Genomic DNA, 25180 nt, shown 5'->3' on the forward strand with positions numbered 1-25180 from the left:
GGAAGTTCACGTTGAGTTTGATGCTTTGTTTATCGAAGGAGCACCCTCCTGATCTTTCTTACCTTGATGGTGGGGACAAAAGCAGTTGTAACGTAAGAACAGAGGCGGGATGGCATGGTGAGCTTGGAGACATCTTTTTCCTCTTTCACTGCTGTGGCGATGCCCTGCTGGCAGAGGAGCTGCAGGTTGGCAACGCGGTGCTCCACTCGCACCACGTAAAGTGCCGAGCCACATGCCAGGAACAGACGGGAGTCACGATGACCCCAACACAGCGTCGTGATTGGACGCTGCAAGGTGATAAAGAAATGCATTGGAGAGCGGGCAAGATCACATTTATTAGATTCTACACTAAATTCTTCCATAACGTTAATGTCCAGGATGAAATATGGGTTGACGCTAAGGTTTCTGACTGCTATGGTTCTGATTTAAGTCTTTACTGAACTTCTCGTCTTCTGCATTAAAAATAATGATCTAAGTTTGTGTTACCTACAGCAGTCAAGTGTCTAAATTTTAACTGGTTACTTTATATTAGTCTATTATTGTACTACTTACTTTACATAGAGCCTAATTTATTTAAGATTTCTTCTCGAGTTAGTGACATCTTGGGTCTTCATATTCATATTGAATCTCTAATACAATACATACAATTCTGACCCTGTTAAAGTTGATCACCTGTGCTGGTGTGTCCAGTGTGTAGATGTGTTCACCCCGAACGTTGTAGAACTTAACAAGTGCATTCCTGGTGGTGGGAGGACAGGAGGGCTCGAGGGAGAGGAAGATCCTCTCCATCCCCGCCACTGCAAGGAGGTCCCCCTGCGAGCACCACTGGACCACCACATCTACAGCACAAGTCACGGGAGTAACAGTAACCATAATGTCATGCACATTTACACATGTGGAGGTAAAAAGATAGAAAACAGATTTTGAGACATAATTTGAAAATGTCTAAAAGAGTGCGAGAGGTAATTAAACAAAAGAAAGAGACACAGCATTAATTATAAGATACCCACACACCTTTCAAACCGGTGCGAATGAGGGTGGGAGAGAGGTCATCATAGTTGTTCATCAGGCTGATGTCTCCAGAAGTGAAGCTGACTGTCAACAGGGGTTTCTGGCTGTGCACTGGGACAAAAATACAACACAAACAATTTAAACAGGCAATGCGAGATCAACAAAAATTAGGTGTGCAGCAGTTTAAAGTACACAGTATTATCATTAATAATTAAATAAATACCATGGCTGTTTTCCCATTTCAGTGTTATCAATCAATGTATATCAAGGGTTAACATTATATACACACCTGTGCACTAAATAACATGCAATAATTAATTCTACATCACCATTGTCTGAAGATTTAACTTTGTTTGGCAAAACATAGAGTAAGTTGCATTACATATTCCAACCACAATCTGACATAAAATAAGGGAACAGCTGAAATGACAAGTCAGTGAATTGATTACTTTATCTTTTTTCAAGGAAAAAAATCAGCAAGCATGGCCCAGTTTTATCGTCTCAATTGCGAGGATTTGCTGATTTTCTTTGTCTTATGCAATAGTAAACTGAATATCTCTTTTTGGAGTGCTGGTTTGACAAAAACAAAATAGCACTGTGATGGCATCACCTTAGGATTTAGGAAAATGTGTCTTTTCCCTGACATTTTAGAGATTATTAATCTACATTTCAAAATTAGGCCATACATATTGTCTGTGTGAGTGCACTTTTTTCCAAGGCTTTTGCATTTACTGTAGAGACTGTTATAGGAGAGGCAGGGACGCTTCCATATCCTTGGCAGCTGTGATTCATTTTCAGTGCATTTCCACTGTGTCCTATTCATGAAAATACACTATTTCACTGACACACTCTCCGCACATCTCACAGCTGCTGCATTTATAACGGCAAACAATTGGCATTCTCAGTAAAACTGATACAAATTAAACACCTTTAGACAACCTCCCATACGTTTTCCATTAAACAGCCTCGAGTCTGTCCTCTCACATACTCCAGTAATGACCCAAATACCAACATAAATGAAATAGCCACCTTGGATTTTGACTTTCAGCCTAATTTAGTTAGAACTTCTCATTAGTAATTAGTACACAAAGTTTTTGCTATAAATGAGATATATGATGCTGCTGTAAATGCAGTGTGTTGTGCAGTGCAGTGATAATGGGTCATCATCATATATCATGATAGAAAGATCTGGCAGACGGAGGTAGAGGCAGTCTAGTGTCTCAGTCAGGATGTCGACTTGAGAGATAATTTCTATCGGGGCCAATCAATTACTATTGACTGGGTAAATTAGTGAGTTAGAGCATAATCAGTGTTCCAGCTAAGGAAAGCACTTTTCAGCTTCACCACGTGGACTGCGGTGAAGCGAAGGGGAAAAAGAAATTGCACAGCAGAAGGAGGACAGACCCTCACCAATACAGCTTAGCAACAGGGAATAATTAGGCTCAAGAGAAAAAAAGGAGGCCTTTATCCTTGACATTGCAGGTAAAATTATTATCGGGTTAGAGGGTAGTCCTGGAGGATTAGGGTTAAAGGCTGCACCACTGATAATACAGTAAGAACAGATTTATACATCAATTGCATAACTGTAGAAACAGCTTGTGTCGTTATTCTACATTTCAAAGACTGCATTTTCCTTCAATGATGATGCATTTCTGTTTCCATGCTTCCTCGGTATAGGCTGTAATTGTAGGTGTGTCATACATGAAGAGTCTAGTAATGCACACCTTTTCACTGTGATAGCTGCTGCGGTTATGGCAGACTGTTTCCTTTGTGGAGAATTATGAAGGTGGCCACCTCTCAACAAAACTCTTGAGTATCATTGTGGAAAACACACTTTTTGAACATTTGTTGCACTTGGTGGATTTCAGCAGAGCGAGTCACGAGGGGCACGGACACCGTTGAACATTTACACGTTTTTGTAACTTCATATTTATCTTATAAAGATATATATCTCATAAATATAGCTTTTATATATTTTTTCCCACTACAAAAGTTGTGTATAGCATGATATTAGTTACAATACATCTGAGAATATGACAGCCTCGAGGCCTACTGATAAAAGTAAATAATTAGACATAAAATACAAATAAAGTATATAATAAGGCTTCCTCATAAAAATGTTCTGTAAAAGTGTATGAAAGGCAGTAAAAAAAAAAAATACTATTATTGTAAAAATTCATTTTTTTAAAAATGCTTCAAACATGAGGAGATCCACCTTTGTGGAAGTAATATTTTCAAATTCTTTCACAAAACATTACAGGTGCCACCAGTAACTTGCAAATGTAATATCCAGAAATTCACATGATAATCTCATTACTGGCTATTTTTTAACAACTTGGCACAATACACATAAGCTGCACCGTATATGTGTAACGTGTGCACATGAGAGTGGTACTACCTCCCTCTATGACAACAGTTACTGCAGTATTAAGCGCAAACAGGAGGTTGAGTGGCAACATCAGCTTAATCCTCCTCCACCATCTCCTGCCCTCCATCATTCAACGCAGCCCCCACACCCACCTTCCATTTGGTCACACTCCTTTGTTTTAATGCCCCCGTCTTCACCACTGGCAGAGAAGTGGAAAATCGTTGAATAGTCACCTTCCCACTTCTGAAGCTTTATTAAATGGCTTTTATCGCCTGTATTATTATCAGCATCACAAATGACTTATCCTTTTAATGACATACCCTTCAAACTATAAGCTTCAATTCATACCGTTATGCACTTTAGTTCAATAGTATACTCTAAACTAAATTTAAGTTAAGATTGTATAAGATAAAATGGCATGACAAAAAAAGCAATCATGTATAATTGTAATCCCCACAGTGAAGGACAACCTGTCATTTAACCAGTAGTTTGAATTTTAGGACTTCTTTTTATTTGTCTTCATTTGAGGTGAGATTGCTTCAAGCTCCTTGATCACAGCCTTTATTAATGGAACAAACCTGAGGTGGCAGCGAGTTAATAAGTATTTGGTGCCTTATTCAAGGATAGAGTATTCAACCACGTCTTCTCAAGAAAGACATTCAAACATCAAAAAGATAGTCAAAAGTGCAGTGTTCAGATGCAAGCAGCTAAATATATTTTGTGATCTGCTCTATTTCCATTCATGATCATTTTTCTCTTTTACTGCACATAGATTTTTATAGATTTGATCTTCATGTTTATCTAATGTCTTCTCCGGGAATCCAGGCACAGTTTATGTCCACATGTTTCGGAGAATAAAATATTCATGGAAATACCAGGGGGCTGAGGCTACTCTGGACAATATAGTGCAGACCTTCCAGCCATAACTTGTTTCCCCACTTGGTGCCCACAACTTTGAAAATCTCTCCCCTTCCCTAAGGACTATGAGCATGAGGACGAATTCATGGAGCTGTAAAAGATGGAGGTAAAATGTGGGAGGAGTTAGAAGCAAACAGATGGTTCCACATCTGCTTTCTTCTGCAACGAGGTACCTGTATGGAACGGCTGAACCACACTAGCCCTGCACTAAAGTCCTGATTGCTACAACTCTTTACTAGCTAAACCCGTTTCTCTCAAATTCTTCATCAGATTATGGACTAACATTATGTCTATGCTGGAAATGTTTCAGTGGCATTTGTTGTTGTGTGCCTGAAGAAGCCACAAAGAGCCATCTAGTAAAATCAAACCCCAAGCAGCTTACCTTGTGGAGGGCAGTAGTCGTCAGAGTCTGTGTCGCTCTCACTGCTGTCCTCCACCAGGAAACTGGGATAGTTCCAGGACATGCTGACGATGCCATCCGACTCATGCAGCAGAATGTGGGCCAGCATGCGCCCATGGCAGTCCATCACTATCACCTGTCCATCTGCAGTACCAAACAACACCTAGAGAGAAATAGTCAAGGATTATTAGAGAGAATAAGAAAGAGGAAAAACAACAGACATTTAACTTAGACAGAAGACAGACAGAATAAAAAAAGAGGAAAAGGGAGGCACACATAGAAATAGACACAGAGATGACAGATAGAGAGCAAAGAAAGACAAAAGAAATGCATATCATAAGGAAAATAACTTGGAGAAATAGTTGTAAATGGGATGAAAGAAACCAAAAGGCAGAGACGCATATAGAGACTGCAAGTTTGATGATGTCCAACCTGAGCTGACAACTTAACAGCTTGAAAGCAAAAACATAGCCTCACAAAACATTCAAGACACTTTGCTGTCACTCAAAGATGATCTCCCTCAAGGCCTGTCTCAGGCTTCTGAGTGGCAAGTCCACAAACTAAAAGTGGAAAATTACTTCTATGTCTATTAGCATTCAAAGGCTGGCACAATGTTAGGCAGAAACGATGCACCAGTCACAATCCTGTGGGACGTGCGTCTGCGTGCGATTTTGTACTTCTATCCCAATGGGGACTTTCCTCTGAGTGCACACAGACACATGGAGAATCGTGTTCCTTACAATTATTACAGTTATGTATGCATTCAGAGAAGGACTCTGAGAGGCTACTACGATAACAATGCTGAAATGCATTTTGAAAAAAAAGTGCATTTTTCAAAAAGTGCATATTGTTATCGTTAAAAGAGCTGAGATGCTCAATAGACCACAGAATATGTTTTGGGAGGTCAACTATATCATATCCCCAAACTGTTAAAACATGTTGTGGAGGTCTACAATGCTCACAAAAAGCTTTTTAAGTACCTGCATGTATGTGTGCATGTCTGTGTGTATGTGTGCGTGTTACCTGCTGGTCATCGGGGGTCCAGATACCACAGGTAATCTGGCTTTCCAGGTTGATCTCGGAGGACCAGTGCCTCTGCCCACTGACTGATCCCACCAGTACAAAGCCATCTCGGTAGGAGATAAGAGCCTGGGTGCCATCATGGGACCAGGTGAAGTCACTCACCTATAGAGCACCAGACACATTAGTTAAGAATGAAATGATGATGAGACGCTAGCTTGATTATCAAAATGAACAACAAGTCCACCTTTCTTTAAATGCCGTTCCGGCCCCAGATGTCGTAATTCATTTATCAATAAGTCAATTATTTTGATAAATCAATTCATTTTATGAGCAATGTTTCATTCAACATTCTCTAATTTTAAATAAGATAATTAACTGCTTTTTTGTGTCCCATCTTAATTGTTGGTAAGCTGATTATCTTTGGGGTTTGGAGTGTTGGTCAGATTGAAGATGCCTCTGTGGGTTATGAAGAATTATAATGGGAAGTTTCCCCCCACAAACTAATCACTAGATGCTGCCCTTAAGTGAACACTATCAAATGTTATGATATTCTATTCAGCACCAGTGAGAAAGGTCTTCATTAACAGTGTTCAAGTGTTTTAGTTGCCCTTACTATCTTATGATGGCAAACATGAGAATTTATAACACTTGAGATGTTAAGTGTCAACCCCTCCGTGTGGCCTCGAGAAACCACGAGCAAGGCATTTACACTTGTCACTAGTTTCTTCCAATGCTGTCAGAGTCTTGCTAAACTAAAATAGCTACTCTGCTAATGTCAGTATAAATTAATATACAGAGAAAAGTATAGGTCATGTATTTAAAGAGAGAAGTGATCTATGAACTAGCTTGATCATAAAAGATAAGATGCCGGCAGGATGCGTCAGACTCAGCTCAACAGATGCCAGGGATTGACGGATCCGACCGACCACTTCTACCTAATTTTGGCAGTTAACATCGAAATCAGCAAGTTAAATGTCTGGAAGGTTTTTTACTAGTTTGAAACTGTTGAAGGCAAATGCCTCAGTCAGCAGCAATATATTACAAATGTGCAAGAGTAAAGCATTCTCTTAACTCTCCTAACAAGCAAATGTTTCTGTTTCAATATTTGTTGTTGTAGATACTTGCTTTTCTGTCATTACTGTACTATATTGTGCTTCTACTTGCCATTTACATGCACTCCATTACATAAAATATATTTTATATTCAGTATGAAAGAGGTCTATATAGAATGTAATGGAAGACGTCAACCTCCACTTGGAAAAAGACAGTAAAACTAGTCCCCGCGTTGTTTTTCTGTACGTGAATATACTAGAAAATACAGTAAGAGCATGCCAGCTCTGACCTAAAAATAAAAACAAACTCTCCTCCATCTGTCAATTAGAAATAAATACACAAATACATATGTTTTTCATTTGTGTAAATACATAGGCAGACTTCATAATAAATACTTTCCAAAAGACCATTTTGACTTTAAAAAAAAACAGTAACCACCCTAGTGTGTTCAGATTAGTTTGCTGGAACGATGGTAAATGGTAAATCTCTTCCGACCACTCAAAGTGATTTTACAAGACATGTCATTCACCCATTCATACACTAATGACAGGCGCTACCATGCAAGGTGCCTGCTATGCATCAGGTCTATCAAACCATTCATACATTCATTAACCTGCGCAGCGTACGGGAGCAATTTGAGATGAAAAGAGTCTTGCCAGACAAGCATCAACATGAACTAGTGGCGGAAGGGATCGAACCGCCAATTGAAGGAAGACCTGCTCAACCACTCAGCCAGTCACAGTCATGTTGGTATGATCACACACATCAAAGGGGTTATTTAAACAGTTGAGTTATATTAGAGAAAATTGAAAAATAATAAGTTAAATATCTTTCATAGTGAGTTATATTAGAGAAAATTGAAAAATCATAAGTTAAATATCTTTCATAGCGACATGAGATGTCATATAAATTGATAAATCATTTATATGCCACTTTGCTTCATTCGGTGTCAAAGTAAAAATGCATTTTTTAATTATTCATTTACTTCATGTCCCCTTTCTGTGTACAGAATCTTACCTGTGCTCCACGATCATTGACCAGCTCCACAGACCAGCGGCCTTCATACTGGATCCAAACAAAGATCCCTCCATCTGTGTCACAGGTAGCCAGTTTCTGGAAGGGCTCATTCCATCGCACCAAGACCACCTTAAAGACACATACAAATAAACAACGGAAGCAAAGGGACAAAAACAATGATTAGGGAAACTGTCCTGTGTCCTTATGGTGGCCAATGTCTGCGACCCTGTCAGTGTTCTCTAATAATATAATTATTGTTGGAGAGATATGCAAATTAATTATTTAAAGATTGTGTTTCGTGTAGTATGGCAGGCAAACAATTTAGCAGTGGCCTTCCTTTGACACAGCTTTGCCCCCTCAACTACAACAGATAATGTGAGTTGGTTAACAACAAAGTGTCTTGTCCGAGTGCCCTTGATCAAACCTCTGAACTCTTGCCTGCACACTTGCGGCAAGTCGCTCGAAATCGGGGCGTCAGCTGAAACGCCTCAAATCCAGAAAGTAAAAAAAAACAAGTTCCCACATTTCAAATGAGCTTAATTTAGCATCGAACCAGATAAAAATACTTCACAAAATGGGTCAACCTCATTTTGAAAGAGTTGCAGAGGGGCTGCTAATATCCTGAATATTACAAACAGCGAGATGACATTGTCTCGTCTAACTACGTCACACTTATAACATGTATTTCTAAGTGTTCCTTCTTGTTTTGGACAAAACACTTTGTGGATGCAGTGGATCGCTGATGTTATGTATTGTTCTAGCAATAACTCATTTTATAAAAACACATTTAGTTTAAAGATAAAGTGATTCTAAGAGAGGCAAAAAGCTGCACTGATGTATTAATGTCCCTACAGACAATACTATCTGTATTGTGGGAATACAATGAACTGTATAGCCTCCAAAGTCAGTGACTTACTGATACAAGTGTACATTTCTGTATTTGCCCAGAGGTCAGTAGATATAGACATAGATGGTCATTAAGGAATGCGTTGCAGAGGAAGAGAGTTTTTGAGAGAACAGTATAATTCAAATTGTCCATAATCTCTTTCTTTGTCAGCATCATCCATTTCAAAGGCCCCCCATTACAAACTCCATCCAGCCCCCTCTCCCTGTGCGTCTATCTGCCTGGTCTTCTATAGCGTGACTCAGCCTATTCCCACCAGAATAATCCTAAACAGGGAGCAGCACTGCTCTTGCTGAGTGAACACACAACACAGGGAAGGTTTTACTGGAGCTTACGCTCTCTGAGTGCAAGTCCAACAGATCAGTGGCTGAGAGTTGGATAAGCCAGCCAGTCTTGCTCTTTTTTCCCCCCCCCACTCCTGTGACAGACACACAGGCCCATCTGTCCATGCTCCAGTTGAACAGGTGTTATTAATTAATAATAATCAAACATTCAGACAACATTCTCTGAGAAAAGAAAGTTTCAGGAAAGTCATAGAAAACCAAATTAAACAACAATTTCCTCTCCCGGGGGATCAATCAGGCCAGACTTGTCTGCCGATCTGTTCGTTTTACAAACTTTGAAACCTGAAGAAGACAAATTTATGAATTATATCGTCATGACACACAACAAGGACACCAACAGCGCCCGGACATAAAAGACAGTGCAGCGCAGCACACCAGGGGCACAGTGCACCAGTTATACAGACTATCAGGGGCAAGTGAGAAATACAAATCTACTATGTTGTAATTTATTCCCATGCATGCTGAGCAGAGTAATCTCAGTAGGGCTGTGCCAAATGTCTTTTTTTTCACACAAATAAACTTTAAATGTCTGTTGCGGCAAACCGGAGAGAAAACAGGTTTTTGTCAAGAGTGCTTAAAAAAAGACTGGCGGTATAACACTATAAGGACACTCAGCCTAAATTAATAATAATAATAATAATAATAATAATAATAATAATAATAATAATAATAATAATAATAAGCATTAAACCTTTCAAAACAAGACTTGTTTCTTACTTCTTGTCCAACAACTTTATAAATATGAACATAGTCTCGGAGATGTCACCCAGAGGTTTCTGAAGCACAGATGTAAAGCTCAAAGAGAGTGGCTGCGGCCGTCGTGATCTTGGGAGTAACAACACAGCCTGATAATCCATAAATGGGAAAAGAGGTTTTGCTGTTAGGTTGGGGATTTTAACGTGGTGATTGACTCACTTTTGAAGACAGCCTAAAGTATTTATTTGAAGAACTGCAGTTTTTTGGCAACTTTGTTTTGCTGTGGACATACAGGCAGGAGGTCTGTTGCTCTGAAACTTATTCGAGATCTGCCGATGCATTCTTGGTTTTTATAAAAAACCCGAATCTAATTTATCTAAACTAGTGCAATTGGCTTTTTCTTTATTAAAATGAAAGAGGTTAGGTTAAGTCAAAGTATCTTAACCTGTGGTTTAGTTCAGCTATGGACAAATTAGCACAAAAAAAAAAGAAGTCGTTGATAAGACTAGCAAAAGGTCAAATGGGTCAATTTACCCTTTAAAATAATAGTTAAGGGAAATGTGTGGAGCCCGGAGATGTGTTTCTCCAATTCATAGTATTAACACACGCCACAACCACTGCCTTGCGATAAGACTCCAATGTCCGTAAAACAGGAGACAAATTGTCTGACGCCAAGTTGAAGTTTATTGAATAACCACCAGTATATTTCGGAAGAAATCCCAGGTAGCTTTCATCCAGGTTTCACGGTAAGTTAGAGTAAGCAATTTTTAGTCCACTGCACTAATGCTCCTGTAACTACAGTTAAAACAGGGTTAAACACAACATATTGGAACATTTTCAAGTTTAAGATGTTTCTATGCAATTACAGAAACAATCACATTTATTCTACAAAGACAACTTCCCATCAGCCACTACTGTTTGTATAGTAAAATGGCTGACGTGATAAAAAATAGGGTTATCCGAGGTGAATTTAAAGTGATCCGTCTCACACAAACATGTTTATATAAATACACCATGTGCAGCACTCCAGCGTAATGAGCAAACAGTAGGATTCATCACGCTCCTGGCCCTGCTCTCTCTGCAATAAGGTGTCTTGTGAGCCAGATTTACTGTGTTTTCACACCCAATCCCAGTGGTATAAATCCTAATGTTGCATCTGTGGGTGTGTCTCAGATGGCAAACTGCAGGAAAGAGGACACAATGAGACATGGCCTGTTGCAGGTCTGCAGCCATGTCATTCTGACTAAGTAGACCATAATCACAGACCATTAAAAAATGGCCTGCCATCCATCATTCAGCCACAGCAGTCACTTGATGCAGCCTACAGTGCTCAGTGGGCACAAAGCCGATGAGCTCCAGCAGTAGTATTGTCAAAGATAACAAATTTCCATGCTCAAGGATCTCATTGCGGGAATACAAATCAGTGTTGTTACTCCACTCGTGCACTGTGCAACCTCTGGTGAGCAAAACTGATTTTCTGGCTGGTATTACACAAACTAATACAGCTCCGGCCGGTGTAAACATGAGGTTTTAGATTAGGTAGGAGCTCCAGTTAGCATAATTCCTACTATGCATGAACTAACAAAGAAGGGCCAAAATGAAAAAAAAAAATTAGCATACGGTATACATGCTGTGTCTTGCATGTGTGCACACTTATCTGAATCCTCACGGAGGTGAGAATAATCTGTGTGTGTGTGTGTGTGTGTGTGTGTGTGTGTGTGTGTGTGTGTGAGTGTGTGTGTGTGTAATTTTAGCTCGGCGGAGATTAGTGTGAGCTGGCCAGGCATCCCGCGAGGGGGACAGCTGAGCACCTCGCTGTGACGCAGCGATCTGGGAGATCAGACGTCACATGGAGACAGACAGGATAAGAGTGAGACGCCACAGGACAGCCAGGGGCCAGAGGGATCACGGGCGGGCAAGAAAGGCACATATACAAACGCATACGGACTGGATCCTCATATTCACCGATTATTAGACAAAGCACAGACAAAAATGAACCGCTGTGCAGCAGTTGATTAATGCCCATGTCCTCAAGGGCCATTAAAAGTACCTTAGAATTAAATATAACCCAATTTGCCATTTCAAGAATGCAGCATGACGGAAAAAGCCTAAAGCCCAGAGATTCACCAACTGGCAAGAATTGGACAATTTACAGCTTGAGTGTCTAAGACCAAATTTAAACATATGCGCCACAAGATGGTTCATGTCACATGCACAGTAACCAACGATAATCTCAGTCACACAAACACTGTTGCCAATTTACCATTTTTTTCACTAAAATTAAAAAGGTATTTTCAAAAAACAACAAGCAACATATTTTGCAACTTAAGACATCAAGAAAAAAAGCTATAGATATATTCAAATATATGTAAAATCATTCCCATGCATGCTGCTCAGAGTATTCTTAGTGATTATGTATGCCTTCATTTATAGTTCTTAGAAAGAAAGAAAGTCAGAACTAGAAAGTTTGGCCCTGAATTCTCCAAGAAAATTGCACTCCGCTAAACCCACATACTTAAAGCCAGCAAACTGATACCTAGTAATAGAAGAGGAGGCTACATGTTTACGATCTCTTTAATGCTGCCCTTTGGCCGGTGCAGGGCCATTGACAACTTCTCCTTGGGAAGTTGGCAGCGTCTTCACTCCCGCAGTGCTTTGCAGTTGTTGTCACTGCAGCCCTGGCCACTTGCTGGGACTTGGAGACTGGGAGCTGAGCTGACCCTAGCAACTTAACTGAGAAGACTAAATCAAATCACGGGACAGCTTTGGGTTACATTGGAGTCAGCAGAAGTGAGAGGACACTGTGACAGTGCAGCATCACAGTGGTGCAGTCGTGAGCACTTGGGTCCATGGCAACACTAGTCCCTGGCACGAAGGAGTTTTGCTTTTATTTATTTATTTCTTGCAAGAAGCTTACGAATGAGTAGGCTGGACTGGTGGCATAGGACCACAAGGTTTCAAAAGTAGAGCTGAAGATCGTTGTCACATCTATTTATTTTTTGGTCTCTATACATACCTTAACAACACTGCATACTGCTCGATGAAACTACAAACACAGTGCACATAAACTTGCTAAAGCAAGGGTTTATGAACTGAATATGCTAGAAAATATGTCACAGTTACAACTATTATAAAAGAATGTGGTTTAGTTCAGTTAAGCCTTCATTGTCCTACATTGGACATTTGGATTGCAGGACTGCAATAACAGATGGATCAAAACAGACATTTTGATCCATTAGAGAAAGTAACATGCAATACCCTTTATTGAAAAAAATAACACTTGGTTTCATGCTTGACTAATGAGTGAAGAATTACTAGACAATCAAGACCACCTGGGCAACAAGGAAAATAGATGCAATACAGTTGCAAGCAGGAAGGAGAGACTCTTCCTTTTCTCTGTACAACCCCTTCGACCATCGCCTCTGATTCTGGCTGTGACATGATATTAAATCAGACGCAAAACTTAATTAAAGAAGCGCTGCGTTGTGCTGATACAAAAGCAAGGAAGCCAGAATGGGCAAAGTCGGCCCGGAGTGATTTGCAGCCTGAAGGAAAGGGCGTCGGGACGGGACCTTCAGTGGAGGTTGAATCTGAAATGTTTATGAGTAGAGAGGGCATGTGATAAGTTATAAAACCTTAATCAATACCAATATCCGATAATTGCGTTGACATTGGTTATCGCGGAGTGTAAATAACACAAAGCCTAAAGAAAAGTAGCAGCGGCCAAACCGTGACTGGCTGTTGGCAAAGGTGGACATACTGACCCGTCAGTAGAGTTACATGCTTTGAAATCTTGTCATTCATTATTTATTGTTTGCAAAACATTTGATAATATTTTCTCCCTCCACAGTTGTTGAGTACATGGCTCATACGATACTACCTTTATATCGGATTCAATGTCAAAAGATGAAGAGAATGACAATTAAATGCTCTTAACTGTATGTCCCTGCACACTGCTAACGTAGTAGTTAATTAGAATAATGTCACGAGGATGTAACTGATACTAAATTATCTCTTTATACCAAAAATCCAATATGTTTTCCATACATAAGAAGAGCAGACTGGTGCTCACATTTTCTATTTTTGTCTTCACAGCCGTGTAGACTGAATTGAGTACCTTTAAAACTTGCAAATAGCACAACTCGAAAACAAAGTGAACACAAGTGTGTAGATGTGTCCACCTGATCCCTGATTACTAACATTGCTCATAGCAATAAGAACTTGCACTGTACAGGTCAGGCTCTCACTCTTGGAAATGTTCTAGCGAGTAGACAAGTCCACCTTGATCTGAGGAAGCAGCCGAGTCTGAGTGTTATGCAACATGTTCTCTCCCAGGATGGATTAGCACACTAAAGCCTTTTTTACTAAGCACATTTGGTGAGACCATTTTAATGCGGTGAAGGGGTCGTGTACTCCTCGATCTGAGCAGGGCATCTAATGTCAAGAGGCCAGACAAAGAGAGAGCAGAAGAAAGGAAACCGTGTAAAAGGTGGGATAGTGACCAGCAGAGGGGAGGAGATCACGAGAGAGGGAAGAGGAGGATTGAGAGCTGTGGAATAACTAATTGGGCATTTGCACATAGAATAAGTGTCTGGACACAGGTGGTGATGAGGAGAGTGAAAGTGAGGAAAACTCTGAGGCAGAAATGCAGCACAGACCATTAAATGTGATGTCTTGACTAACTTTTCTCTGCTTGTACAGCAGTAAAAAAAAAATCAAGCTGCATTATTTCTGTCATGCAATCCATTAGTATGGTCGGCAGTAAGTCTGAACAGACAAGTTAGTTGCACTGCACCACAGAAGTCATCCAGTATCCTCGTACTCCTCCCTGCCCATAAAAACAACAACCGTGCATGTGCCCGATCAGTGCTGGTTCTTGAACAGGCCATCTAAAACTGACTTATTTATGAAGCTCTGTCAGGAAACAACTTTTAATGTATGAAAATCTCACGCAGCACACGTGAAAAAAATGAGTCAGAGAGGGAAACGGAGTGGTGGGGTTCATCTAAGAGTAATTAATTCCCTCAGCTATATGACAATCAGCATAGCCTTAGAAGAGTGCACGAGGCCCATGAAGTTTGAAAGTCAAACATTTTCAGAGAACAACAACCCAAGGAAGCTGCACAGGGAGTAGAACCAACATGACAATGGGGTAAACATAAGCTGGGCCCTTGGGTCATCCGTCTCTGAGGCCTTAGACAATTAGTCCCTTTCTGCCGTTGCAAAGAGCCTGGACCTGGCCTCAAAGGAAAGGATCCAAAACTAAGACTCATGGGAATGGCAAAAAGGTGTGTATGAATGCCTGTGTAACAGTTTCAGCAGACACACAAAACTTCTCATCCATCACTAAAAAAGATGTTTGAGTCTCAACAATTCATGAACACAGTGACTGTGCGAAGGACTTTAAATGACAACCGCCCTCTTGAGATTGTCTCTTGATGTTCTACTTTCTCTCACAGTGTACATGCTCAAGAAATTGGAGTTGCACTGTATTGTCTAACTGTGAGTTAAAGACCACCTAGTGAGTCTTTCACACAGTATGTGATACGCATTGCGCTCGCCGCTGGGCTCAGCATACTCCATGCAACGAAAGTTACTGGAAATAGCGGCTTCAGAGTGCAGTGCTGCTGTTGTCGCATACGGTGGGAAAGGTCCTTAAGGGCCAATGATGTTGCAGCAAAATGAGGCTGTTAATGTTCAAAATAAACACCAATAAATAAACAGTTTATACCGAAATTTGAATAAAGTCATGTCTACGGTATACTAAATCTACAATGGAACTGTATTGGAAAAGCAGATATTTTCACTAGAAATAAAATGACCTCTCGCAAATATTAAAGCATATATATATATATATATATATATATATATATATATATATATATATATATATATATATATATATATATATATATATATATATATATAAATTGCACCATAGGACAAATAGCAGAGCTAGGAGTTGATGGGATTCTGACAGACAATTTGCCCAAACTGTGTTGCGGTCAACATTTCCTTGTCAACATGCTGACAGTCATTGTCAAGCCCATCTCGGATGTTCAGCTCTCGTGGAGAATGAATGGACTCCCAGTGACTATCTGCTCAGTCTGTTCAGCATCTGGGAGCACTATAATGAAAAAAAAAAGCACTGGATTGTCAAAAGAAGCGTTGATCTATTCTGATGCACGTCCCAGAGGAGTAACACTGCAGCATCTGAAGTATTGTCACTTAGAGAGATGTGAAACTTTCATCTATTTTCAATTGTATTTCACGTGTAACGCAACGAACACACCTGCTGCTAAAAGGTCAGACGCTCGGTTTGGAAAATTATATAAAAATAGTATCAGGACATTTAAGGATAAATTTTCTTTCAATATAACTTGTATGTATCTTGTTGATTTACTTTTTAGTCTAAAAATAACCTACTCTTCCAGAACAAAACAACAATCCAAACAACACAATGATCAATCACATTGAATCACTTTAGAACAGAAATCAATTGCAGCCACAGATAAGAACAATATGTCAGACATTTGATGTCATGAAACGGAATGGGACTATAAGCACCCAAAAGACAAACCACACATAACCGATAATGGGGAATCAAATAGGGCTAAAACTATGATAATAAAGTAATATAATTAATGGTTGAAATAGAGTATAATGGAAAACATGCACACACAAACACATATATGTGTTTATAGATATGATATTGTGTACTTTCAAGTTGATATTGAAGATAACAATAACAAGAGTATGCTGACTTAGGCTGAGCTTGATGAAAAATACAAAGCAAGAAAGTAGTTTTCTCCTCACACCCACTATGAAAAGATGGCAGCCGGAGACAGAACAAAAGGAGCATGGCACCACGCACCTTGAAGCTGCTACCTTGTCATTATCTCTCCCTCACCCTGGCTGAAGGGGAATTATACACATAGAATGACAATCAGAGATTTGTTCCAGGCTGTGGACCTGCAAAACCTTTTCATTATCCAAAGAACATCATGAGAGTCTTAGAAATAGGTGCTACAACAGGACAATAGCTAAGTTTCACCAAACACAAGATGCTTTTATCTTCTAGTCTAGTGCAATAAGTTCAAACTGGGTGGACAAAGTGTAAATCAAGCGCTTTATCTTGGGAGAATGTAACACTCTACAGGAACACAGTCCTTTACCCGTCTGCCCTGTTCTTCACAGATGTCTGACAGCTTAAGATCCACCCTGTACTTTACTCCATTGCCTAAATTGGGCTAAGTCCAAAAGACACATTCATTCAGATGCTCACTTACATTAAAATGATCACAGGACACTCTGATCTATACATCAACAGCAATAATGGCCAAACTTAAGGATGCTGCCATGAGGATTGATCTTGGCGGGACTCCTACAGGATGGGTTCATGTAGGATTTTGTGTGTGTGCGTGTGTGTAGCCATTCATACCATGACTTGAGCTAATTTACGTAAAAGGACACTCGTCACTGGCGACGACGTGAAGTGTTCAATGACAAAGCTGACGTTTAAAGGACGGAACTGTCAGGGGACGCAACTGCTGAGCGTGCAGCTTTTTGAGACCGAGAAAGGTTACCCAAATGTATGGACGTGGCATTTTAAAAACAACATTGTAAAAATTAAATAATGTTGGTTTGAGGAGAGATGTTGCATGTTCTAAAAGCTCAAACAAAACTGGATACACCACACTGTGGGAATATAATCCATGATGTTGGACTGTATACTGCAAACAGCCTACTCTCCTCTCCCCATCAGACCATGGATAGAAAATGACGTGGGTGAGTGAACCGATCTGTCATGGCTTGACAAAATTCATTAGGCAGTGTGATTTCCACCACTGTCAGGAACCCCAAATTATGCATTGGGTGGACGAGTGATGGATTTGGCATTTCCCAAGGCATTTATTTATTGCTTCGTATCAAACATAGAGTGGAATTGGAGAGGACATTACTACTTTCATTACTGGTGCTGGTCTGAGGGCAGTGGGGAAGTGTGCAATTTTCTCCCAGTTGTGTATGTGTTAAATGTGAAAAGCAATTTAATAGGTGAATGAAATTACATGAATAGATATCCAAACAGTATTGTATTAGAGTTGAAAACACAAAAGGTATTTAAAAGCAGTACAAAAAAACACACACAAACAGCAAAGTGTAGAGCTTCAATGTGTCATAATGAATTTAAATCAGCCCAAATAAGTAAAATTAAAATGTGAAAAAGTGGGTACATTGGAGTTGTGTAGGTTTAACCTCCTCCACACTGCATGCACCAAAATTATAAAAGGGAGATTTCAGTACTTGGATCACATTCAAGTGGGCAAAGTTAAATGACATTTCTGCTGCGCTTCAGTCACTCTCTGTAGGGATTCATCCACTCTCCCCTCAGCTGCCTTATGGAATGCTGACACTGCACCTTGCTCCATATGACCAACAGCTACACTCACCGAGAGAGAAAACGCAACCTGTTTGCAATCCACTTGTGCCAGCACTGCCATACTGAAGGGAATATTCATATACATGGCGGGCAATAGACTTCGACATTACTCATTTGATCGTTCCAATGATAGAGCAAATGGCCTCAGTGCACTAGTTGTGGAAAACTCCAGAGGGTATAAGCATGATGAGAGATGAGAGCAATGCCAGAGGGAGCACTGAAATGTTTTTGACTTGGAGCAGTATGGAGATCCAATGCAGGGGTGTCACACCATGAGCCACCAAGAGTATACAGGTCTCAAAGTTTACATGGATTGTGGTTATCTGAAATCGTGGTCCATGCCTACTACTTGTTATATTAATCATTTTTGTCATATTCATTGAATGTACTCAGATGCAAATTTAGAATTTGTGAATTTGAGCTATACAAAATAAACTGAATTCAATTGAATTACTTCTAACCAAACACTACAAATGTAGTTTCACCAAACTATTTAGTTACTTAGTTTCAATCAACTGCTGGGGAAGAACTAGAAACTCTAAGCGTGCCATGGCACAGGTACGGACACCCTTTAACTAAAGTGAACCATCTTCATGCTAGACAAGATGCTTGTTGAAAAAACAGCTGCCCTAAATAAGTAAAAAGACTATTCAAGGACATTGTTTTGCACCTGACCCTGCAGCTGGGAAAAGGAGGGTTGGGTTAAGTAACTAATCAGAAATGCCCTACTGCTGTATTATTAAGACGATCTTATGTACTCTGCTATATGTTTAATAAAATAAATGTATAATATTGCATTTTTTCTAATATTCAATTTGATGATTTTCCATCCATCCATTATCCAAACTGCTTATTCTGTTTAGGGTTGCGGGGCGCTGGAGCCGATCCCAGCTGTCAATGGGTGAAGGCAGGGTACACCCTGGACAAGTCGCCAGTCCATCTTTGGGCAGACATAGAGACAGACAACCATCCATGCTTTAGAGTCCAATTAACCTAAGCTGCATGTCTTTGGACTGTGGGAGGAAGTCAGAGCATGAATGACCTAATATGCATTTCCCCAGAAAACTCCTCTTACCTCGCTGTTGTGTCCTCTGAGGTTGAAGTTTACTCTCTGCGGGGTCGGCCGATCTCTTCTGCAGTGGCTGGACGTGAACGTGACACCAACAACTCCTCGACCGTTCCCAGTAGCAAGCCAGCCCTCCTCGTAGTAGCGTTTCCTACACACCGGCTTCTCTTTCTCGCTCTTGGGAACACGGCCCTTCCAGGACAAGCACAGGATGTTGGAGTCACTGCAGAGGACCGGGCCATGCTCCACGGCGGCGAACATCCCTGCAGCTCTCCTCACCCCAGTAAGTAAAAAAAATTTAAAAAAATACCTAGAGGATGGGGGCGGGAGGGGGGCGCAGGTTCTTCAGAGGGGTCGGTACCGTTATGAGTGACTCTCCGCCGCTGAAGTCACTAGTTCAGTGCCGGAAGCGAGACAGCGACAACGGTGCATAGTACTTGTGCTTTTCCTCGGCTATCTCGGTGATTTGCAATAATTATTATAGGTGATCACTTCCCAAAAAGTACAAATGAGGTCCCAAAACTGTGGACTATAGCGAAGCTGTGTTAAATGTGCTGCATACACAATAAAAGGCACTCATTCAAGTCATTGTTATGCGTTTGATCCGTGAGCTGCCTTCTTGATGTTTAAATGACAAGGCAACAGATGAGAATACTGGATAAATACACTATGGTAGATTGCAGAATCCAGTCATATGATCAAAAACAAACCTCTGCCAAAAAAAAGGTTCCAGTTGATGTTAGTAATGTTTCGGTCCAGTTCAGTGTGTCATGTCAGTGCTCCGTGTCCTCCTCATGCGACCCTGGCCATGTGTGAGAGGAGGAGTTGGGACTCCATCAGCTGTCGGCCCGGAGGAGAGCCGCTTCTCCCGGTAACGTCATCACGTCAGCCAATCCGTCTTTACAACCCGCCTCGGGGATCCCATGGAGGACTGCTGGGCACGAAGAGATGATGTCATTATTAAATAGATATGTTGCTCAGAAAATAACAGTGTGTTATTTATTTTTTTTAAATTATGGTCTTAATTATTTTATTAAGTGCAGAAAGCGGACGGTTTCAAGGTATGAACAGTGTAAAAACGGTGGAAGCTCTACCTGCCACCCACAGCTGTCTGTTAATATAAATATTAATGAGCCAAACCTAAAATTAACTATCACTTTTCGTTACTCATGTCGTAAAGAGCAATCACTTTAGTTCGAGGACTATCCTGCTCAGCGGAAGGATATTTAACTACTGAATTATTCAGGCGAGCCGTGTATCATTTTAGCTCCAATTTTATTAGGCGAGCACTGACGTACGGAGGCGACAGTAAAAGAAAAAAGAAAAGAAAAAAAATCAGTGGGATGAAAGTGGGGTGAGAAAACCAAATAAAACAGTGACAAAGAAATATAAAATACATCTCATTAGTTACGACAGACAAGGTGAGAGCTAACGGTCTTTAAGATCCGCACTGACTGTCATCAGACAATAAAACGAGACCGGGTAGATTTGACGTTAGCCAAGTTATATATTAAAAAAAACAACTATCTAGCGTTACATCAATTTCACTAAAACTAAATTATATACAGGTGGCGGTACAACAGATGCCCCAGCAAGAGTCTAACATATGCCAGCCTTTAACGAGAAGACCCTGTGGTAATAACGTCATTAACTAACCTACTAGCTCTTCATATACTACTGAAGCCAGGTGAAGATGATGAACAGACAGCCATCACCATAAGATGCCCTGTTAGCAACGGATAGCTGGACTTCGGATGCTGTGTGGGCTCCAAAGATCACAACATGTCAGCAGCGGGATTCACCTCCCCACTTTAAACGGCGCTAGCTGTCGCCTTTGTGCGGTGAAGCTAACGTAGCTAACTGAGGCGGTCAGGGGACGCGGTCGCCGTCATTTGTCCGTGTTGCACCTCACCTCTCAGCGAGCAGCCAGTGATCACTACCCCGGGCTAACCGACCAGCTAGCTGAGCGTGAACACCCGTCGGCGGAGACTCGAGTCCATCCGCCGCTGGTCGCTAACGGACTTACAGCTAGTAACGCGTTAGCTGGCCGTTTATTCTAACGGTTATTAATATATTAGCGCGTAGGCCTTCGTAACACAAACAGTCAGTGGCCTTGTTGACAAAGTAGGCAGTTAATTACAGCGTTGTTGCCGACGAAGCCTGAAAGACACTAATGGCCAGTGGAGCGCTTACCTCTGCTGCTTCTTCCTCTGCCTGCAGCCTGCTACTGTGTACACTGGCAGGGCCCGACAGCTGGGTCACGTGACAGGCACGTGATCCAGACCAATTAAATTATCACAGTTCACATCAATAACACAGTTTTTTCCTCAATATATATATATATATATATATATATATATATATATATATATATATATATATATATATATATATATATATACACACGCACACACACACACGTATATATATATATATATATATATATATATATATATATATATATATATATATATATATATATATATATATACACACACACACACACACACACACACACATATATATATATATATATATATATATATATATATATATATATATATATATATATATAATATGTGGTTTTAACTTTAATTTAAATCTTTTTACATAGAATTATTATTACTGATGCTTTGATGTGTACAGCAATTTGATTATTTTAAGGTTAATTTAAGGCTTAAGGTATTATTTTTACCTTATTTTTAGACCGCTAGACCTTCCTCAGTGGAAGAAAAATAGTAGCTGTTTGACTCAAACGGAATTGGAATTGGAAAGGAAGATTTTAAAGACTGTAATAAAGATATCACATTGCGCTTCAACCTAATCTCTTTAATGTATGGGGAAATGTCCCAATCCAACTCAATTGGTGGACTAAATAAATTGCGCATTATTTTATTTTACCAATCTTTTTAACATATAGGGTTGTCCTCATCTGTACCAGTTAATGCTCCAGGTTCGGCACTGAAATGGTTCTCCAGAGATGGGCTTTACATATTCAGATAATAATTCACATGTGTAAGAAAGTATTAAATGTAATGAGAAATCTTTTAGGAAGTGAGCTGAGAGAATGCATTGAAAACCATATACACATAGAGTATGTAGCCTGTTTGAGTCTGGAGCAAATACAATATTCAACACCCTGATATTTGAGAAGATGTACAGGTGCTGTTGGAACAATACCAAATACCAATACGGAATAGACATGGGAGAAATGGCACTTACCTCTGCTGCTAAAAGTAAAAAACTAAAATAACTGAACTATACTGTATTAGTAGAATGAGTACATATTTAGAATCGAAATTCCCACTCCAGTCCACTTGGTTGCGCTAATGCGTCATAATGTTATTTACTGACCGCCATAAGCACAAAAAGAAGAAGAAGCATACCCTCTTTCTTTTCTGTCCCACCTTCCTAAAAAACATGGCTGCCCCCATGGCTCTCAGACGCGAACTGTTTTCTCTTACAAGGATACTTGGAGGAATCTCACATTCGGTACAGTGACAGACATTATTTATTTTGTACCACATCCGCTAAAAGTTAACTTATGTGACCGTTTAAGAATGAGTCCATTTGGCCTCTCACAGCGGTTGTCGTGTGGTGGTTAAACGTAAACGTCTTCTCTAACGTTACTAATGTGCGTTTACTTCCAGGGACCGAGGGTTGTGGGTGTCTGTTCAGGTCATAGGCGATGCAATACAATCAGGTATGTTGCAGTTTTTCTTCTCCGCCGATTTGAAATCTCCGTCTACCGGTCACTCCCCTGCGCTTTTTCAAAAGGAAAACGTGTAATTACATTATTATTCAGAATGGTATTTAATGAATTACAAACTTATTCCTGTTTGACATTCAAAAGTGCAGAAAACTGCATCGTTTGTGTCCGTCTAATGTTTTGATTCCCAGGATGTATGTGGCTCTAAATGATCTCGTAACAAGTTAAATGATCCTAAAATCTGCTCCGATACACAAGGAAAACAAAGTGAGTTGTGAGCGGTCAAGTGAGCCCTCATCCATCGAGTGAGCCGCAGGCATGAAAAAAAAAGAGTGTCTATTCCTGCTGTTACGGTATGGTGGTCTATGGTGGCTACGATAGCACAAAAAAGCATTCAAACGTGATTTCCCCAATATTCAAGCGGCTATAAAAAGAAACGATCCTTTTACTGTACAGTTTTTGAGAAAAGTGACATCAAAGTCAGCTTACATGTAATATTAATATGCATAACTTCACAATTTCCAATATTCAAACGGCTATAAAAACAGATCCTTACATTTGTAAAGTGAAATTACAACGCAGTCTTGTTCAAACTGACCCCTGCTATGTCCATGTGAATGGCCTTGGGATTTTACTGTACATTTTTGGAGTAAATTGACTTCAAAGTCAGCTTCAATGACATAATGATATTCATGTCATAATTTCCAATATTCAAACGGCTATAAAAACAGATCCATCTCAAGGCCATACACATGGACGTAGCAGGGATCAGTCTGAACAAGACTGCGTTGTACTTTTAATTTACAAATCAAGGATATGCCGTTTGAATATGACTATCATCATTTCATTTGAGCTTTTGAGCTCGGCTTCTCTGGCTTCTCTGTGCTGCATACCGCCCTGTACCGTAACACTTTGAATAGAGGTGCATTCAGAATTGCAATTGAGGCTCACTCAAACTTGTTAACAATTGACTATTTGGTTCCTGCAGGTCCCATCTCCCATTGGCATCCATCACTTCCTTCCACACAGCAACAGTGTTTTCATCAGCACCTTCATCAGTGAGTTTTCAGTACAATTAATTAATTGCAGACTGTTTGCGGACACCTTTACATCATAAAAAAGTGAGAACTTCCACTCATGTGCAATGCATCTCGTGTTTCCTTGCAGATCACTGTCACAACAGAGGCCGACACACTCTTTCAGAAGGTGTCACTGTTGGTCAAAGGTCATGACAGAGCCGTGTTGGACAGCTATGAGTTTTTTGTCACTATGGCGGCAAAAGAGCTTGGCATCACCATCAGCAAAGTGTGAGTACTAAAAGAGTTAAGCTGCTACACATGCATATCTATCTATCTATTGTTCTAATTATTTTGCTGATCTTTTTCTTTGGCCACAGTCTTGAACATCCCAAGGATATAGATAGGTTTACACTCTTGAAGTCGGTTCACATCTTCAAAAATCACCGGGTCCAGTATGAGATGAGGACACACTACCGGTGCATTGAGGTGATGCACCTGAACGTTGTGATTTATGTTTAATTCAATCAGTCACAATTGGGTATTTGAGCCTCACAATGGGTATGTGATGATTATTTTGTTGCAGCTGTCTTGTATAACAGGCTGCACAGCACAGGTATACCTTGAATACGTCCAGAGGAACCTCCCTGAAGGTGTTGCCATGGAGGTGACAAAGGTGAATTACTGCAGTCAGTTATACGTCGACAACAAGCCCATATGCTCAATCTAATTGTGAATTAAAATGGAATAAATTAATAAATTTCCCCCGCTTTTTTCCTGCTATCAGACTGCCATGGAGAAGGTTCCAGATCACATCCTTAAACCCATGTGGGAGGACAACCCCATTGATAATGAGCTCAGCCAGTAATGAGCAATGGATGCTTATTGGATGTGTTTTCTCTAGAAGACGTGAAAAAAACCCTATAATATTAGCTTATGCTTGTCATGGACCCGTGTACTGCTCGTCATATAGTCTTCAACATTGTCATCAGAGTTGCACACGTTTTTGTTTTTTTTCTTCAATAAATAAATTATGCATTCATTAACTAACTCCCCTTTTTGTACAGTTCTTTAATCGGAATTAGGATTTTAATAATACTTCTACATTAATAAAACAATGTTTTTGTTTAACTGTGTGCAGAGATATTGGATTAGTTAATTAGTTATTCTGTTGGACACAAGACACGAACACAAGACATTTCTTTTGTATTTTTT

At 40.1% G+C, this 25180-nt stretch overlaps 2 protein-coding genes across 6 annotated transcripts in view; one reads left to right on the forward strand and one right to left on the reverse strand.

Moving 5' to 3' along the window:
• tulp4a (TUB like protein 4a) overlaps nt 1–21507 on the reverse strand; it is a 29167-nt gene extending 7660 nt beyond the window's left edge. For 2 of the 5 annotated variants that reach the window (XM_068576471.1, XM_068576467.1), the window contains exons 1-8: nt 21434–21507; nt 19250–20171; nt 7791–7919; nt 5721–5882; nt 4680–4860; nt 1015–1122; nt 673–839; nt 63–287 (exon numbers count right to left, since the gene is read on the reverse strand). In XM_068576471.1, coding sequence (XP_068432572.1) covers nt 63–287; nt 673–839; nt 1015–1122; nt 4680–4860; nt 5721–5882; nt 7791–7919; nt 19250–19501 — 1224 coding nt within the window. In that variant the 5' untranslated portion in view covers nt 19502–20171; nt 21434–21507. Of the gene's footprint in view, nt 1–62; nt 288–672; nt 840–1014; nt 1123–4679; nt 4861–5720; nt 5883–7790; nt 7920–19249; nt 20175–21152; nt 21274–21433 lie in introns of those variants that run through there. The other 3 variants (XM_068576468.1, XM_068576469.1, XM_068576470.1) reach the window with 3 other exon arrangements.
• A 1096-nt stretch (nt 21508–22603) lies between these two features.
• mrps10 (mitochondrial ribosomal protein S10) lies at nt 22604–25015 on the forward strand. Its single transcript, XM_068576475.1, has 7 exons — nt 22604–22732; nt 22891–22943; nt 23938–24007; nt 24117–24256; nt 24346–24454; nt 24552–24641; nt 24753–25015. Exons 1-7 carry the CDS (start codon nt 22661–22663, stop codon nt 24831–24833), a joined length of 615 nt encoding a protein of 204 aa, XP_068432576.1. The 5' UTR covers nt 22604–22660; the 3' UTR covers nt 24834–25015.
• The last annotated feature ends 165 nt before the right edge of the window (nt 25016–25180 follow it).

The sequence above is a fragment of the Clinocottus analis genome, unplaced genomic scaffold (assembly GCF_023055335.1).
Source record: "Clinocottus analis isolate CAN_PGR_092001 unplaced genomic scaffold, fCliAna1.0.p SCAF_15, whole genome shotgun sequence".
Lineage (NCBI taxonomy): Eukaryota > Metazoa > Chordata > Actinopteri > Perciformes > Cottidae > Clinocottus > Clinocottus analis.

Excerpts from the sequence above, each read along its gene's own strand:
- mrps10 (XM_068576475.1), top strand. The coding sequence starts at position 22,661 with ATGGCTGCCCCCATGGCTCTCAGACGCGAACTGTTTTCTCTTACAAGG. Across the intron at positions 24,257-24,345 it reads GGCATCACCATCAGCAAAGT|TCTTGAACATCCCAAGGATA; the intron begins GTGAGTACTAAA and ends CTTTGGCCACAG. Across the intron at positions 24,455-24,551 it reads CACACTACCGGTGCATTGAG|CTGTCTTGTATAACAGGCTG; the intron begins GTGATGCACCTG and ends ATTTTGTTGCAG.